This window comes from Sciurus vulgaris (assembly GCF_902686455.1).
Source record: "Sciurus vulgaris genome assembly, chromosome: 13".
NCBI lineage: Eukaryota > Metazoa > Chordata > Mammalia > Rodentia > Sciuridae > Sciurus > Sciurus vulgaris.
In genome coordinates this window covers 85,279,988-85,297,602 of record NC_136474.1, presented here as the reverse complement: position 1 = coordinate 85,297,602, position 17,615 = coordinate 85,279,988, and the positions used below count along the sequence as shown (strand labels likewise).

The 17,615-nt window shown below is 35.8% G+C and overlaps 2 protein-coding genes across 8 annotated transcripts in view; one reads left to right on the top strand and one right to left on the bottom strand.

The window, feature by feature from the left end:
• The window catches only part of RELCH (RAB11 binding and LisH domain, coiled-coil and HEAT repeat containing), a 104,898-nt gene extending 92,228 nt beyond the window's left edge, over positions 1–12,670 (bottom strand). For all 7 annotated transcript variants that reach the window (XR_013758599.1, XM_079108414.1, XM_079108412.1 and 4 more), the window contains exon 1: positions 11,904–12,670. Coding sequence is in view for 6 of the 7 variants with exons in the window: in XM_079108414.1 (XP_078964540.1) it covers positions 11,904–12,432 (529 nt within the window). In the remaining variant the exon portion in view is untranslated. The remainder of the gene's footprint in view (positions 1–11,903) is intronic.
• Positions 12,671–12,823: 153 nt separating this feature from the next.
• The window catches only part of PIGN (phosphatidylinositol glycan anchor biosynthesis class N), a 119,865-nt gene continuing 115,073 nt past the window's right edge, over positions 12,824–17,615 (top strand). Inside the window, 1 exon segment of the mRNA XM_079109048.1 lies at positions 12,824–13,045. The gene's annotated coding sequence lies outside the window, so the exon portion shown is untranslated.

The following is a 17,615-nucleotide window of genomic DNA, read 5'->3' as shown; positions in this document are numbered from 1 at the left end:
TATAAGAAGCCAGACATATAAAGTCATATATTGTATGATCATTCAAATAAAATGTCCAGAATAGGTACATCCAAGAAACACAAAGTAGATCAGTAGCTGTTAGGAGCGAGTGGTAGAGGAGAACGGGTAATGACTACTAATAGACATATTTCATTTAGGATGATGAAAATGTCTTGAAAGAAGAGAGGGGCACACAAGTTTGTAAATACACTTAAAAACTACCAAATCAGACATTTCAATAGAGTGAAGTTAGCTGGGTGTGGTGGCACATATGTGTAAGACCAGCTACTGAGGAGGTTGAAACAGGAGGATCACCTGTGGTCAGTGTGGATAACATAGTGACACCCTGCCTCAAAATAAATTTAAAAAGGGGTTGGCATGTAGTTTAGTGGTAAAGTTCTTGCCTTGCACTCATGATGACTTGGCCATGGATTCTATCCTCAGCATCGCTCCCTACCACCAAAAGTAAATTTGTGGTATATGAATTTATCTCACTTGAAAAGATAAGACAAGGGCTAGGGATGTAGTTCAGTGGTAAAGCACTCATCAAGACTATGAGAGGCCCTGGGTTCAATATCCAGTCCTACAAAAAGCAACAACAAAAAAGATAAGACAATACAAGTGTTGGCAAGGAAGTGAGGAATCTAGAAGGATACTATCTAGCTGGTGAAGATGCAAAATGGTATGGCTACTTTGAAAAACAGTCCGGCAGTTCCTCAAAAGCTAAACATAAAGTTACCATATGACACAGAAATTCTACTTCCATCCAAGAGAAATGAAAATATATATTCACACAAAATCTTGTTCATGACTGTTCATAGGAGCATTATTCATAATGGGAAAAAGTAGAAACAACCAAATCCAAATGTTTACCTACTCATAAATGGAGAAATAATAAGCGGTATACATCCATATAATATGTTATTCATCAATAAAAAGAAATAATGATACAACTTATAACAATGGATGAAAGTTGAAAACATTATGCTAAGTGAAAAATGTCAGTCACAAAAGAAATACTTATTGTATAATTTCTATCTATACAAAATGTACAGAACAGGCAAATCTAAAGAAACTGGGAACAGATTAATGGTTTTCTCAGTTTGGGGGTTGGGGATGAATGTGGTATCTGCTAATGAAGAGATTTATTTGGGGGATTATGAATATGCTTTATATTACAATGTAATGATTACATAATTCTGTAAATATACTAAAACACAGTAGACTGTACTCTAAATGCATGAATTATAAGATACTTAAATTTTATCTCAACAAAGCTACTAATGTAAAAAAATGGAAGCATATCTTCAAAGTATAGTAAGGAAAAAAATCCTACAAACCAAGAATCTATATATCCAGGAGTCTCAAAAAAGCCACATTAAAATGGCTGAACAACTAAGCAAATTAAAAATAAAAAACTATTGACAAATGCAACAACATAAAGAAATCTCAAATGCTTTATGTTGAATAAAAACCTTCATTTATGTGATGTTTTCAGAACAGGAAATAGTAATTTATGGTAGAAAAATGTCATAATAATGATTCTCGTAGTGAAGGGCTATAAGGGTGGGAACTAATTGAGAAAGGGGAAGAGGGACCACCTGGGGAGATGGTAATGTGTATACTGTAGGAGTATGGTACATTCACCTGTCAAAATTCATCAAATGGTACGCTTAAGAGTTACACATTTTACTATTCAAAAATTTTACATGAAAAGAAAAAGAATTTTAAAATACTGACTTCGAATTAATGACATGCATATTAAAGTGTTAAGATAAAAATATATATGCAACTTATTTTGGAAAAAAAAACAAAAAATATGATTGTTAGATGAAGAGAAGGTTTGATAAATCTATAGAAGATAAAGCAAATAAAGTAAAATGTTAATTGCAGAACCTAGATGATGGATATATAGGTATAAAATTCATTCAACTTTTCTATATATTTTTAACTTTTTAAATATCAGAAAAATAACATTAATGTATGAAGGGGAGAAATCAGCTAACAGATCAAGATTCATTAATAATTAAAGTCCTAATGCTAGTGTAGCTATTGTTTCTACTGTCTTAAATAAAATTTTGTGTGCCACCCCAACTGATATTGAACCAAAGCAAGACAACATGTCACTAAAAGAAAGATAAATTTCATAATATGTGGATAAACCTAGTGAGGATATTTACTTATAGGCTTTTAAAAGTAGGTAAAAATGTAAACCATTATACTTGCCTGGTAAATAATTATTATGATACATTATAAAACAAAGTTCCTGGGTCAAAATATATATAGTAGTTAAAATTTCCAACTTCACGCCAGACACGGTGGCATACGTCTGTAATCCCAGCGACTCGGGAGGCTGAGGCAGGAGAAATCAAGTTCAAGACCAGCCTTAGCAACTTAGTGAGGCCCAAAACAACTTAGAGAGACCATGTATCAAAATAAGAAATAAAAAGGGCTGGGGACTTAGCTTAGTGGTAAAGCACCCCTGGGTTTAATCCCTGGTACAAAAAAAAATTTTTTTTCAACTTAAAAAAACATTATTCTCCATTGTTTTGCATCACACCACAAATTATCCTTTTCACTCCAATTATAAAAACATATTACAAATAATTATGAATATCAAAATACATACATAGAAGACTAGATAAACCATCCATATCCCATTAAACCTAGGAATAAGGTTAGCAGATCATTAGATTTTTTTTACCTGAATTTCTAAGTATTCAGTTTTGACCTCTTTTCCATGTCCAAGTATGCGTATTTTTGTAAGAACAGAATGAAACTACATACAAAATTATCTTGTTTAAAAATGAAGCTTGTACAGGATGATTTTCCCATACTATGAATGCTATTGATACATATTGCTAAATTGCATTCCAACATAAGTAGACATAGAAATTTGAATCCCCCCAGCAGTATATAACTGTATTTGTTAATGCTTGGCATTATTTTTAAATCTTCATCAACTGGACATACTATAAAATTATATCTTGATTAATAATGCATCTCTGATTCCTAATGAACTTGAACATTCTTTGAAAAATATATTGGCCATTACCTTTTATGGATGTGAATGATTTTCTATTCACATAACTTGGCTCATGTATGTAACATTTTTCTGATATATTAGTTCATTCAGTCATCACTGCCTTGACAAGTAAGTTCACTTGAGTACTGTACTCTGCTTTTAGTCACAAGTCTTGTCTTCTAATTAGCTATTCTATTTCCAAACTGTATAGGAAAACATGTACATTCAACAGAATAACCTTTTAAAAAACCAACATTCTGGTGTATTATTCCTGACATGGAATAGTAAGAATGATGTTGGATGTTGATTTCAGATAAACATTTTTATGTTTTCATCTATTATTAGTTTATTAAGTCTCTTCCTCCCTTTACCTTCAAATATTTTAAATTATGCATACATGTCTAGATTAGAATCTCTTTGGTCACAATACACTATTCTTCCATTATACTGTTAATATTTCTCTTTAAGATTCAAAAAACTCTTCTATGCAATAAGGAGGATCTTAGGGGAAGGCAGTTTAATTTTCAACTTGGTATTATCATGACTACTGAAAAATATTTTCTAAAATTCTTTTTAGTTTCAAGTCAACAATTTTATAATCTATAAGAATAAAAAAGCTCTTATATATACTTTAAAATTATAATTATGTTACAAAAAATCTAATTCATTAACATCTATTCCATCTTGTCAGAAAATACTACTTATGGAAAGTGATTTTAACTTTGGTAATGCTGCTTTTAATTCAGTCACAATTCTTTTATGGCACAATCAGATGCCTTTTGTGTTCCAATACTAGCTGAGCAGTTAAGGAGCTGAGGTGGGAGGATCACTTGAACCCAGGAATTCAAGATCAGCCTGGGAGAGCTGGGGTTGTAGCTCATAGGTAGAGTGCTTACCTAGCATGTGTGAGGCACTGGGTTTGATCCTCAGCACTACATAAAAATAAATAAATAAAATAAAGGTATTGTGTCCATCTACGGCTAAAAATATATATTAAAACAAGATCAGCCTGGGAAACAGGAACGTTATTCCCAGCCTCACACACACACACACAAAATAATAAAATTAAAAAAAGGCGAGAAGCTACCATAAGAATTTTAACTATAAAGCATTTCTTTAATACTAAGATGCTTGTGTAACTTCCTGATAATTCATTTTATAACTCAGAAACTAATGATTAGAAACTTTCACAGTTGGCAAACCAGTAAAACTTGTTTATAAGTTTATCAAGTTTGAGAACTTAAATCCATTATACACAGTGTGACTATAAGATATGTAAAATGACTTTATAAGTCACATATAAAAGTTTTGTTTATATTTACATTTAATATTTTACTACTGATGAAAGAATGCACTTTCACTATAGTTAAAAAAATTAGCCCCAGATCCTTGAAAAGGTATCTTGTAGGAACCACAAAGTACTTTAAGAACTAAATACATAAAAACACTCAACCAGCTGCTGATAAAGAGTAATGGTTAAGAGTAATGGTTAATTCAATAAACATTTGTTGAACTATTATATACCACGTTAGTGATGGAAAGGTAAACTATCAAAATACAATTTTTTAAAGGTTATGGATATACAAAGTCCATGTAAGTGTATTTGTGTATGCTTATAACTGTATTAAAGGTTTTCTTTCTTTTTTCTTTTCAAATCTTTTTAGTTGTACGTAGACACAATATCTGTATTTTATTTATTTTTATGCAGTGCTGAAGACGAACCCAGGGCTTTACATGTGCTAGACATGCACTCTACCACTGAGCTACAACCCTAGCCCAAATGTTTTTTTACAATACACACAAATTAGTAATGGTAATTGACTACTTGGAGTAGAATTTTAATTTCCAGTACATATTTCTCCCTATGCTATTTGAAACTTCTCTGTTTATATTTTTAGTATTTTCTCCCATATTACATTACTCTTTAGGATAAGCAGTTTATAATTTAAAAATCCTGAAAGTTCCCAATTCACAGTTAAATGTTAGGGGGGAAAAAAATCAAGCAGCTAGCTTTAAATTATGATTATTTCAGCAAAGGTCATTTACTGAAACATGCCTGAAAAGCTTGTTGTGATAAATAACACAGACAGAAATAAATATATAATAAGATATATATACTCAACAAATAAAAAGATCCTACTATTAATAAATTTACCTTAAAAGTAATTGCACTGAAACCTGAGGTTCTGTATAAGCATTTTTATATATTATCCACTTAAGGATGAAACTAAAATTAATCTTCAAGAAAAAGAACCTATAAAATATGAAAGCTAAAAGATTATGACTAACTGTAAATTTTCTACTTTGGAAATAATATAAAATTGCTTTTAATACTAAGGAATGTTTTCTTTTAGGGGAGTCATGTATTTATGAATGCCACAGTAAAACACAATGGTACTCTGCTTCCTAGTATTCAAGGTCAATTTTGAAATTATTTGAAATGCCTATATATTAAAATGTCAATGTCTGAATATACCAGAATCCAGACATTGTTCCACAGGGGTAGGAGGAAAGCGGGACAGGGGGAGTCTTTTACTTCTATGAATTGCAAAACTCACATTTATATTTTTTAATCCTCAATTCCTCTCCAATGCTAGGGCTCATTTTTCACTGGCCACTATTTTCAAAATATTTGAGAGCTAGGACAGATTTTTAGAGTTCACCTCCCTTATTTGGGAAGCTGAAGGCTGTTTTTATTCAATTAATATTTACTAATCCATGCTGCTACCGATAAAACTCAGTGAGATTTGGTCCTTGCCTTAAATGAGCTCATAAGCCATGGAATTAAGTCATATACACAGATAATAACAATACACTGTTATCACTATTATTGTGAGCAAGCTCAGAATAGAATTCAAATCTTCCAGCTTGTAGTTCACTATCTTTTACTCTTAAGAAAGAAGATTCCACTGAGTTAAATTCCAAAGTCAAAATATTTAAACTTAGGAAGAGACTTAAAGGCTGAAACTTTACTGACAAACTATTCACTTAGGTTAAAATTTCTATAATGACAGATGATTTTGCAATATGAAAGGCTGCTAGGTTAAGAGGATGATTACTAGCAATAACAATAATAGAAATAATTAACATTTTTTTCTATTTTTTCTGTACCATATCATGACACAGACAACCTTATTTAACTGTGTTAACTCCATGCAAGAAGAATCATTACCTTTACTTATTTTATAGTAAAGGAAACAGACTACTGGGAGTCTTGCAACTAGGTAGTGGAAGAATAGAACTGTGAACATTAAGCTCTCTGATGCCAAATCCTGAGCTTTAAACATTAGTTTTCTTGAACAATATGTAAGAACATCCAGGTTTTGATCTCTTAGATTCCAGGTAAGTTAAATTTAATACTGTGAATGGCTTCAGAAAAGTGCAGCCTTGACTCAATCTTGCTTTGGTAGGGTTAAGGAAAAAGGCTGTAGAAGCAATATTACAAACTAATAAACTTAAAAGCTATAACTATCTAAAATTAATTATTTAACATAAGGTCAACATTATTGAAAACTTGTATACCAGGCATAATGTTAAGCACTGGTGATGCATAGAAAAATAAAACATGATCTCTTCTCTACACTCATATTAAATAAACATTTGTAAATTGCTTACTTTAAGCATTTATGCTATGTGTAAAAAGATTTTAAGACATATAAAAGTTTCACACTAATATCTTAAAAAAAGATCAACTAAAGACACCTAAAAAAGTCAATAGTACCATTAATTAGAGATACATATAAATTCACAATTCTATATATAATGAATTTCCATAAGTAGAATAGAGAAAAAAATACTTTAAAAGATTTCAAGATCATTATGGACTGAAGAAGCTTTAGGGAAAGGAAGAAATATAAATAGGATCTTTTTTTCGGGATGCATATGTTATAAAAAAAAAAAAAAAAAAAGGAGGAAGGAGGAAAGCATTTCCAGGGAATATATCAGGAAAAGGTTCCAAGTACCAGTTCAGGAAAATATCAGGTATGTTTCAGGGAAAATGAGGAAACCATGTGATTAGAACAAAGATTATATATATGGAAAATAAGGTTGAAAATTTCCTAAACAGGTTTGTAAATTCTTTTTCTGCAATATATAAATTTTGCTAATTAAAAAAAGGCTGAAAAGAGTTGTTTTGGATAGGAGGAAGCAATTGTAAAAGGTTTTAGCTGAAGGGACATGAAGAATAGCTTTTAAATCAAGAAAAAGATGGAGGAATTTATTAAAGTCACAGGATAAGACTAAAACTGATGATCTAGATCTGAACTAAAGGCCTTAATGAAGGCAGCACACAAGCACAGAACTGAGAGAAGGCCAGAAACAACACAAAAATCTGATGATACTACCTTGAACAATACAATCCACAACAGGATCATCTGGTTTCAAAAACAAATGAACATCGTTTCTGACTTCTGAGAATTTTTGATAATAGGTGAGAAAATCTGGAAGGCTACATTTATGATTTTAATTGTGTTCTCCTCCTTCTTGAGACTTAGCCATGCTCCATTACTAGACCAGAAACTTAGATCTAACATCAAATTTTAGATCGAAAAAAACAATATAAGCCAATTTGGCCTTGTTTGATTTTTTTTTCATTCAGAACCACTGATGAATATACTTGGTTTTTAGTAGAGGATTGATTGATGATACCAGTTCATGACTGGTATATCCTACAATTACTTACAATGTGAATGTCCTGATTTTAATTAAATTAAATGTTGTGCATCATGGTCACCTTGAGGAAAAGAAGTGATGCTTCAAGCAGATGATTCAGTTCCGCCTTAGAATGATGCTATAGTCTCTCACTTTATTTTTTTAAATGAACGAGTTTGTATCACCTGGCTTGCTTTCTACGTTAAGACTGGTCATTATGAGTAAATAAGACATACCTTGAGTTACTAAGATATGCTGTCTGATCATATGCTATAATGACCTAACTTTTACTGAACTGTTTTAAAGCAGACATACAGTGAAGAAAAAGCATGGACTTTGAAATTAGTGATCTGGGTTGGAATCCCAATCTGCCACTTAGGATCCAGTATGTGGTAAAATATGAAAGAACATACAAAGAAAAGTTCCCACCCCCATCTTTTAACCTGCAATCTCACTCTGCAGGAACAATCTTCCTCCAAATCCTTTTAATGGTATGCTAGGCATATGCAAGTTTCTCTTTTCATACATAAATGGAATCATCTCATAAACAGTGGCTGTATCCTAATTTATTCAATTTAAATGTACCTTGGTGATCATTATATATTGGCATATATGGATCATTATGCTTTAATTAACTAATCTCCAACTATTGGACATTTTGTTTTCAGGCTTTAATACCCTTACTTGTAAAAATTTAAAAATTAAGATTTATTTGCTTTTATGCAAATATCTACAATAAATTAAAGAAATGAAATTGAAGATTAAAGAATGTATATTTGTGAATGTGGTAGGCATTGTCAAATTACCTCAGAAGAGTGTCCCACCAAGCTGGGTGCAGTGGCGCATGCCTGTAATCCTGTTGGCTCAGGAGGCTGAGGCAGGAGGATCACAAGTTCAAAGCCAGCCTCAGCAATTTAGCAAGGCCCTAAGCAACTTTAGCATCACCCTGTCTCTAAATAAAAGATAAAAAGGGCTGGGAATGTGGCTCACTGGTTAAGCACCACTGGGTTCAATCATTGGCACCAAAAAAAAAAAAAAAAAAAAATCCAGTTACTTGTGTTACTGAAATGAAAATTCATAAGACAGCTGAAGCAGAGCAACCCTAAGGAAAATCGATTCCCTCCACCTCAAATCAAAGAGGCACTGCATTCAAAGAATAGCTAAATAATAAAATATTATTTACTCAAATTATAAATGTGTTTTCAGTGTAAATAATTTACACTGAAAAGCCACATTTTATCATCAAATCTCACAATATTTACTGGCATTTCAATAAAAAGCAATTATTTGTGAAAAAATACTTAAGATCTGTCTCAATTTTTTAATTCTTCAAATTTATTCAAATTTAGTCCGACCTAAAAATACTAAACTACTAATCCAGACTTTTAACAAAGAAATAAACATTCCAGAGATTAGCCCTAACATTCATGTTTGAAAAATAGTACAATTTTAATTTTTGAGAGTAATATGGCCTGTTTTCCTAGACCAATACCCCATATCTTACTTCTTTTTAGAGTGCCACAATGGCTCGAAATGTCATTTTTTCAACTATCCAAATGGAATCACCTTGTGACATGTGAGCCAGGTAATAGTAAGCAGAGAGCTTCATGTTCCCAGATGATGTTTTATCCAAGGAAAATTATGAAATAAATACTATCTCTCCTTTATACTCACTTTCTTTTCCTTTTCTTAGAGTAAGAAGTTTAAAAATAGTAAAATAATAAAGTTATTATTTATTCAAAATTTTATTCATCTTTTTGAGGGTTAAACTTAAATTTTACTTTCTCCACGAGTGCCATTTCATTTCCACAATCGCCAATTATTTCTCTTTAAGATTGTAAACATTACCATAAAAGTCTACTTTACAGTTCTTTCTTGTGTGAGTCTTGCCTCTTCATCAAGAACATAAGCTCCAAGATATGCATTAAACTTCTGGATCCCTATAACCCTAAAATAATCACGTATAAAAATATTAACATCAAATAATTTCAAGTCACTGTGCTAGGCAAGGAAAACATCTAACTAAATTTTCATAGAAATTAATCCTTTTGAAACAACTAGAAAGTCACAGGCAAGAAGAATGACAGTTAACGCAATAAAAATATTTAGAGATGTCAATGGCTTAGGCAATAATGGACAATCTCATTCAGCTAGTATCAGTGAACCTAATAAATTTTAAATTTTGGAAATATTCTGTTGATAGATATTTTCTCTCAGAAGGCAGAAGCAGCCCTAAATCCCCCTCCACCTAACAGAGAGGAACATTTTTATAAAATGGAAGAGATGGGAACCCTGGAAAAAAGCAATCATGAAATCTTAGCATTGGGGATACTAAGGAAAGGAATGCTGTGTATAGTGAGCTATGTACCCTCAAAAAGTTGAAAAAATATAGATAGAATCATGAGAGATAAGATATAAAAGAGGAAGATGATTCAAGAAAGCTCCAAGTTCACAAGTGAAATTATTACATTCAGTTATGAGAGTCATCAAATCGAATAAGTAAGAGCTAAAGGCTATGATAGAAGTGTGGTATAATGAAAGAACCAAGCAACTAAGTCTGGGGAGTGTATGAAGCATTTATGAAGGTGACATTTGAGCTGTGTCTTGATGAAGGAGCAAGAGTTTGTCAGGCTGAGACTCATTAGATAATTTAGAAATTTTTTTTAAAAAACAGCTGCACAACCATTTTGCTACACTGTTCTTTGTCACATTTTAAAGTCTTTTTAAAAAAAATTTTTTTAGTTGTCAATGGACCTTTATTTTATTCATTTATATGTGGTGCCAAGAATAGAAGGAAAATGCATTTGTTAACCTTGATAGAAAATGCACTCTGCCAAGTCACACGTGCTAGGCAAGTGCTCTACCACTGAGCTACAACCTCAGCCCCACATTTTATAGTCTTAAAAGAAAAGTTGGCAATAAGAAAATCTCTATCTGGTGCCTGCCTATAATTGCAGCTACTGAGGCAAGAGAATCACAAGTTTGAGGCTATCCTGGGTAATTAGGTGAAACCCTATTTCAAAATATAAAAATTTAAAAAGGTCAGGGGATGTAGCTCAGGTATAGAGTGTCCCTGGGTTCAATTTGGAAAGCAAAGTGAAGGAAAGGAAAAGAAAATTTCTTCCTGAAAGGAGGTTATTCTAATAAGTAAGGAAGTTACACCTACTGAGAAAACTACATATCCAAAAGGGAAATGCATTTGTTTACCTTGACAGAAAATGCACTCTGCCTTTCCACTAGGTTTAGCAATTTAAGTCTCTGGCATCATTCAAAAATATACAGAAAAATATCAAATAGGCTACAGTTTTAAAATCGAATATTTACATTTGTAAATTCCAGAGCTTCATATAACACACTACAATAGTTCACAGCATCAGTGAGGGAAAAATTGAAAATGCCTCTCAAAAGGATACTGGAAAGCCTATAGTACATTTTTGATAGTAAGTTTTCAAGCTATAAAAAATGCTTACAAATAGTGATGAACTGGGTAAAGGATTAAATACTGCTAAAAATGATTACAAGACAAAAAAGTGAATTCCTATCTAAAGCAGTGAAAAAAAGCCTGCGTGGTGGTAGGATGGTGAGACAGACTGCAGGCGTCTGTTCCTCAGCTTTCCTGTAATTCTGAACAGTAATCATCATCAAAATGAAGGTACTGAAACTGAATTATATTAAATAGAACACATTTTATGCGGCAGAAAAATCAATTTTTGACAGAGATGGCTATCTCAATGACAACAGGTCTTACATGTATCTGACTTTACCCAGAGAGCGACAGTATTTCCTATTCTCTCTTGACTTTGAACCAAAGAATTACTGCAGGCAATTTGAGAAACACTGTTTCCTGATAGGCGTGATTCCGTAGACGGGAGAAAAAAGAAAAACACTTAAGAGCCATCAGGCAGTTTACCAGGCAGCCTTCTCCGGGGTGTCGTAATAGGCAGTAAACTGGAAACTCTAGATATTTTACAGATTGTGACACCAACAAGGAACCAGGGGCAGGCTCAACACCAGAAAGACTGGAGGCAGTCGGAGGGCACCGTCATTGCCGGATCCTTCGGCTTGCAACACAAAAGGAACCCTCCCTGCTCTCGGCGCCCAGTATTCTCTCGCTCCCCGAAACGTCCGTCAACTCAACTCAGTACCAGCCCAGAAACGCCCCTCTCCCCGCAGCAGCTCTGCACGACCCCCCGGCCCTGCGGCCGTGTGACAGGCTGGGTTCACTTACTGAGCTGTCCCCCGCCCGACGTCGTACTCGGCTCCCGACCTCCAGCGCCTGCGAGGCCGGCGGCTCCGGGGATCCCGGGCGCCCCCATCCCGGGCGGGGTCCCACTCTGCCTCTCGAAGTTGCCAGGATTTGAGAAGTAGTCGCGCAGCCGAGGCAGCTCGCGGCCGCTCTCCAGCAGCTCGGTGTGCAGCTCCAGGGCGGTCAGCAAGTACTGATCGCGCAACAGCTGGGCCGCGATGGCATCGATGGACAACCGGGCCGGGGTCTCCCCGGTGCCCCCCAGGGCCAGCGCGGATACTGACGCCTCCCCGGGGAGCCCTGGCCGCGAACTGCTCCCCAAGGCCAAGGGATCCTGTGGCGACAGCGAGCCCGCAGAGCCTGGATCTAGGTCACCCCCGGCACCCAGCCGAAGTCCTGCCCGCCGCTCTTCGGTCGCAGCTACCTCGTCGTCGTCCTCATCCGAATCGCTGAGGAATGGATTCACGCCGCCGCCGCCACTGCTACTACCTCCAGGCGCCATCGCCGCCATTTTATCCTGTCAGGAGTGTGGGCGCCTCCCTGACTGGCTCCGACAGGCCGCAGTCTGAATCTCTCCTAAAGCTCAGCGGGCACTGAGCACCTGCACAGCCCGGGTCTGACCACGTCCGGCCTCTCCACCTAGAGATCAGGCGTAGGCTCGGAGGCAGGCGATCCGGACGCAGCACCACCCTCTGCCTCAGCCGCCGCTGCACCAGCAGCCGGCTCTGCAGGCGTCTTCCTGGTCTCCAGTCTCGCGAGAACTGGCCCGTGCCCCGCCCTCTCCCCGCCCCAGAACGCCTCAGTCCCTCCCATTCTCAGCACCAGAACGCTAAGATCGTGGGACCCGCTCCCGGCTCAAACGCAAAACCCCTCCCACAACTCCTCCATGATTGGCTGGATCTATAGGGGACCGGCCCAAGAGTTATCGCGAGAACAGCTGCGGCCCGGGAAGTGCTGGGCGTTGCGTGCTGGAGGGGAGATCGTAGAGGTGGTGCGGGGACCTTCTTGCTATCGTTTGAAGGGGCTGTGGGAAACCCTGCGCGAGGGCTCTAAGGGCTCTGGGTCCGGCCTTCCCGCCCAGGAGGCCTCGTTCCGAGAGCAGGCCTGACCCGGATAAGCCCCAGGTAAAGTCCAGGGTTCAGGGCGCTGAGGTGCGGCGGCGCCGAAACCGTGGCCTCGCACCCGCGGACCGCTGCTTTCTTACTAGGTTTCGCTTCTCCCCACTGCTTGCCGGCGGTCGGTGGCATCCTCTCTGCATGGATAGGAAGTACCAGGGCTGTAGTCAGAATATGCCGGCCTTCCTTTCCCAAACGTGTGTTCACCGTGGCTGGCAGCCGCACGGTCTTCTTGCACAGTCCTGTCCAGGTGTGGGGTTCGGGGTGCGGAGACTGAACCGAAAGTGGAAGGCAGAGGGTTGGGTTTGCCTGCATCTGTGAACAGCCTGGACTCGGACAGCAAACTCTTAGGTGCTCAGTAAACATTTAGGATTTAATGCATAAAGTGTACAACAGGGACTCATCAAAATGTCAAGTGCTGTCGCCCTTGTAGAGAAATGAACTTAAGCCCAGAGAGCGTCAGTGGTGTTGCATTAATATCCAGACTTCATTCATAGATATTCAGAGGAGCTCAGATCATTTGTGTCCAAAGCTTTGCCCCCACAATGCCCTTCAACCTTTCTGACTCCTTCATTTAGGCTAGGATCAAGGTTTGGATGGTGGAACTTACGATTTTCAAAGTTGTATGCAGTAGAGAGTTTTGATTTCCTTTGTGAAGCGTTACTAGTTCACGTATATTCTGAAGTTTGGAAGATCAGTGTTTATCTTTTCTGTCATTCCTTGATTACAGCCTGAGGGTGGTAAAGGCATGTTTTCCAGTCAACAGTATTAGACTGATATTCCTGATAGCTTCTATTTCCTTCACACACAAATTGCCATTTTGCAGGTTTGAGATTTCTTTTCTTACTGTATAGCTTCCAGTAGTCCCTAAAATAAATAAGCAGCAGTAATTATGGCTATCTGTTAAGTTACTGATTACATTGATACAGTAAAGCATCTCCTTTAGCTCTGGAAAAATAAATATAGAGCATTCCTATATAACCGTAGGTCAGGTTATTGGCTTACATGTAAAGGTGTGCCAACCCTTAAGTGTAGGATTTAATTTCAGTTTACCCAAGCTCAGTAAACTAGCATTTTCATTTGAATGAGGCTTTGGGATTTTTTTTTCTTTGTTTGTTGCTAGAAGCTTTAAGAAAAATAGTGTTACTACTAAGAATTCCAAATATTTTTTATAAGACATTAACTCCTGATGTTCTAATGCTAAATATTTTTCTGTGCCATATACTGAAAAAAAAAAAAATCCCTGATATCAGGAAAATAGTATAAAAATGGTCAGCACTGTATCCTGTTACTTATCTTTTAGCAAACAGGATTGCTGATTCTTATTTTAATTGCATTTACTAGAGAGATTAAAATTGGCACTAATATCCTGAATGGAGGAGTGGAGAATTAGTGAATGGAATGTGAATTGCATGATTAGAAATTGTTTACATATAATATTTCCATTTCTATAATGGGAAATTTTAGAAATCTCTACCCTTAGAGTTCCTAAAGAGAATTGTGTTTATCAGATACAAGAGCCTAAATTCAAATCCCAGCTCCACCCATCATTTAATGTGAGACCTTGGAACAGTTTAAACCCAACTTCTCTCATTCTCATTTTCCTTATCTGACAACTTGAATATTGAAAGTTCATAGAATTGTAAATTTTCTTGTCACAATTCTTGGTAGTTGGTTTGCAATAAATGTTGTTATTTTGGTCAGTTATTAACTAATGAAATACTACTGTATGTCAGTAATTGCTAACTGTGAGCATTTGACAAGTTTTCAAAAACAAATAACTTGTAGCAAATAAAGCTTGGAAAAGCAATTAAGTCAGTAGAACTAAAAGAAGGAATAGTTTTAATTTTGGGTCTGAGTTTTTAAAGCACAAGTTGAACATAGATTTAAAATGTTTCCTAAGAGAGTTATAAGAAGGTGAATATAGAAATTCTTTCATGACTGACTTCCATATGCAGCTGTTTTTTCTGCTTCTGATTCCTATCCTGTAATAACGATTTGACCTTGTAAGCCCATAACAAATCAACTAGCCAGTCTTACTGTAGTTACCTTTTCCCCCCTTACCACATGTAGAGATTTAGCGATAAATTGAAAATGTATAAGTAGCAGCACACAGTGAAATATTAATTTCTGATCTCTACTTATAATTTATTATTAATACTGTTGGGAACTTTCCTCTAGATTTGCATTAATCTAGGACTTTACAGCTGATATTTCATCTGAATAAGAGTAGTCATTGATATTTGTACTTTAGCAGTGAAAAATGTAAAAACAGCTTTTTTCTAAGTACTTCAGTCATTTAATGTTAAAAATTATGTTTTGGCTTTAAAAGTTCTAAAATAACCACAAGTAACATTCTGAATCCAAGTTTTTGGTTGATTTAAAGTTTTAGTAATAACAAAAGTTTTATTGTTTTTCATTGTATGGTAAGCACTCCATAAGTATAAGCTCGGTAATTTTATTATTACATGGATATGTCCTTTATTTAAAAAAAATTTTTTTTGTACTAGAGATTGAATTCAAGGGCTCTTAACCACTGAGCAACATCCCAGCTCTTTTTTTATTTTGAGACAGAGTTTCCCTAAGTTGTTTAGGGCCTCTCTAAATTGCTGAGGCTGGCTTTGAACTTGCCATCTTCCTGCCTCAGCCTCCAAAGCTGCTGGGATTACAGGCATGTGCCACTCTGCCTGGCTGTATATGTCGTTTTAAAATAATAGTTATACATTTATTTTGGAGGTTTCCAAACAATCCATGGCAAACAGTTTTATTTTTCAAAAAATTTGAATAAAATCTGATCCTCTCTAAAGAGAAATATTATATAATAATATTGCAATAATAAAATAAGTTAGTATGTGAATATTGATATTTTTCAATCACTGCACTTTCATGTATGATGGATTACTTAAACATAAAATGTGGAGCTCTTGTTTTTGAAGAATCTTCACAAGTCATGTTTGGGAGGCTCAAAAAGAGGAGCAAGGTAGCCTCTAGTGGTTATAGAGCATATTGCACTTAGCTTTGAAATGGTAATCCTAGACAATTTATTCAGCAACCCTCTGAGTCCTTATTAAGTATTTAGGACTGTGATGGATGCTAATGATGCCCTGACCTGCTGTCATGGAATTATAGTTAAGTGGCAGAGAGAGACATTAATCCAAATAGTAAAAGACACAGTTATATAATTACTAACATTTTCGACTTCTGACTTAAACCTGCACAATCCCTGAAGAAGAAAGCCTTGAAAAAAGATATTAGGAGACAGTGGGGTGAGAGAGGGTAGAAGATAGGGTGGAAGGGCATTCTGTGGAGAGAAATTTTACCTATGAATGTGTTACAGCATTGGGGAGCCCATGCTTGAAGAAATTAAAGAAGACCAGTGAGGTGAGAAAGTGCTGTGAGGCAAGGTTAGAAAATGAGGCAGAGACCAGTCCTTATAAAACCCTTTATAGCATGGGGGGAGGCACTGCAGGGTTTATACAAGGGTTGAGATGTACAGATTTGCATTTTAAAAAGTAATACTATGGCTACATGGCAAGAAATGGATCAGAAAAGAGTCATGTCTATGGGGAGAGCTCATTCGTAGTGGTTCAGGTGAGAGACGGTATGCATGGTAGACTACAGGGATGATGGAAGTAAGACACATAAATAGATTCAGGAAACATGAAGTAGAGAAGATTATTGAACTAAATATGGGTAAGAATATGGTATAATGAATGACTTCTAATTGTCTGACTTGTATGCCTGGGTGCAAGGTGTGCCATCTCCTGAAACTATGAAACTACAGATATGATTAAACATGATCTACTTGGGGTGATAGCTTTTTTTAAAGGAAGCTGTGAGATAAGTAAACAAAATATATATGGATGAGTTATTTAATTAATTTACCATTAGAATTATGAAAAAATAGTTTCCAAAATTTTCAGTATATCAGTAGCCTTAAAGATGCTCACACCCCAGCACTGCAAAAAAAAAAAAAAAAAAAAAAAAAAAAAAAAGATGCTCATAGGTTTTTGACTCAGTGGTTGCATATATAGATAGTATCTTAATAATATGACATACATAAAACATTAGGACATAAAAATTACATAAAAAATTAATCACATTGATATTTTTAATAGTGAAAATGGAAAAACCATTTCAGTACTTACTCATATAGGAGTAATTAGGAAAATGAATAAGCCCCCATACAATAGAGAATGGTGAGGTTAATTAATATGTGGCAAGAGTTTGATTTTTAGGAGATATGCTAATACTACTATAGCAATACATGTATACCCATGTTTATAGAAGTTCAGTTCACAATAGCCAAGTTATGGAACCAGGCTCTGTCTGTCAGCAGGTGAATTGATAAAATGTGGTACACACACACACACACACACACACACACACACACAATGGAGTTTTATTCAGCCATAAAGAAGAATGAAATTGAGTCATTTGCAGTAAAGTGAATGGAACTGGAGAGCATAATGTTGAGGAAATAAGCCATACTCAGAAATAAGTCAAGGGTCATATGTTCTCTTGTGTGGAAGTTAGAAAGAAAAAAATTTTTTAAAGGGACCTAACGAAATTACAAAGG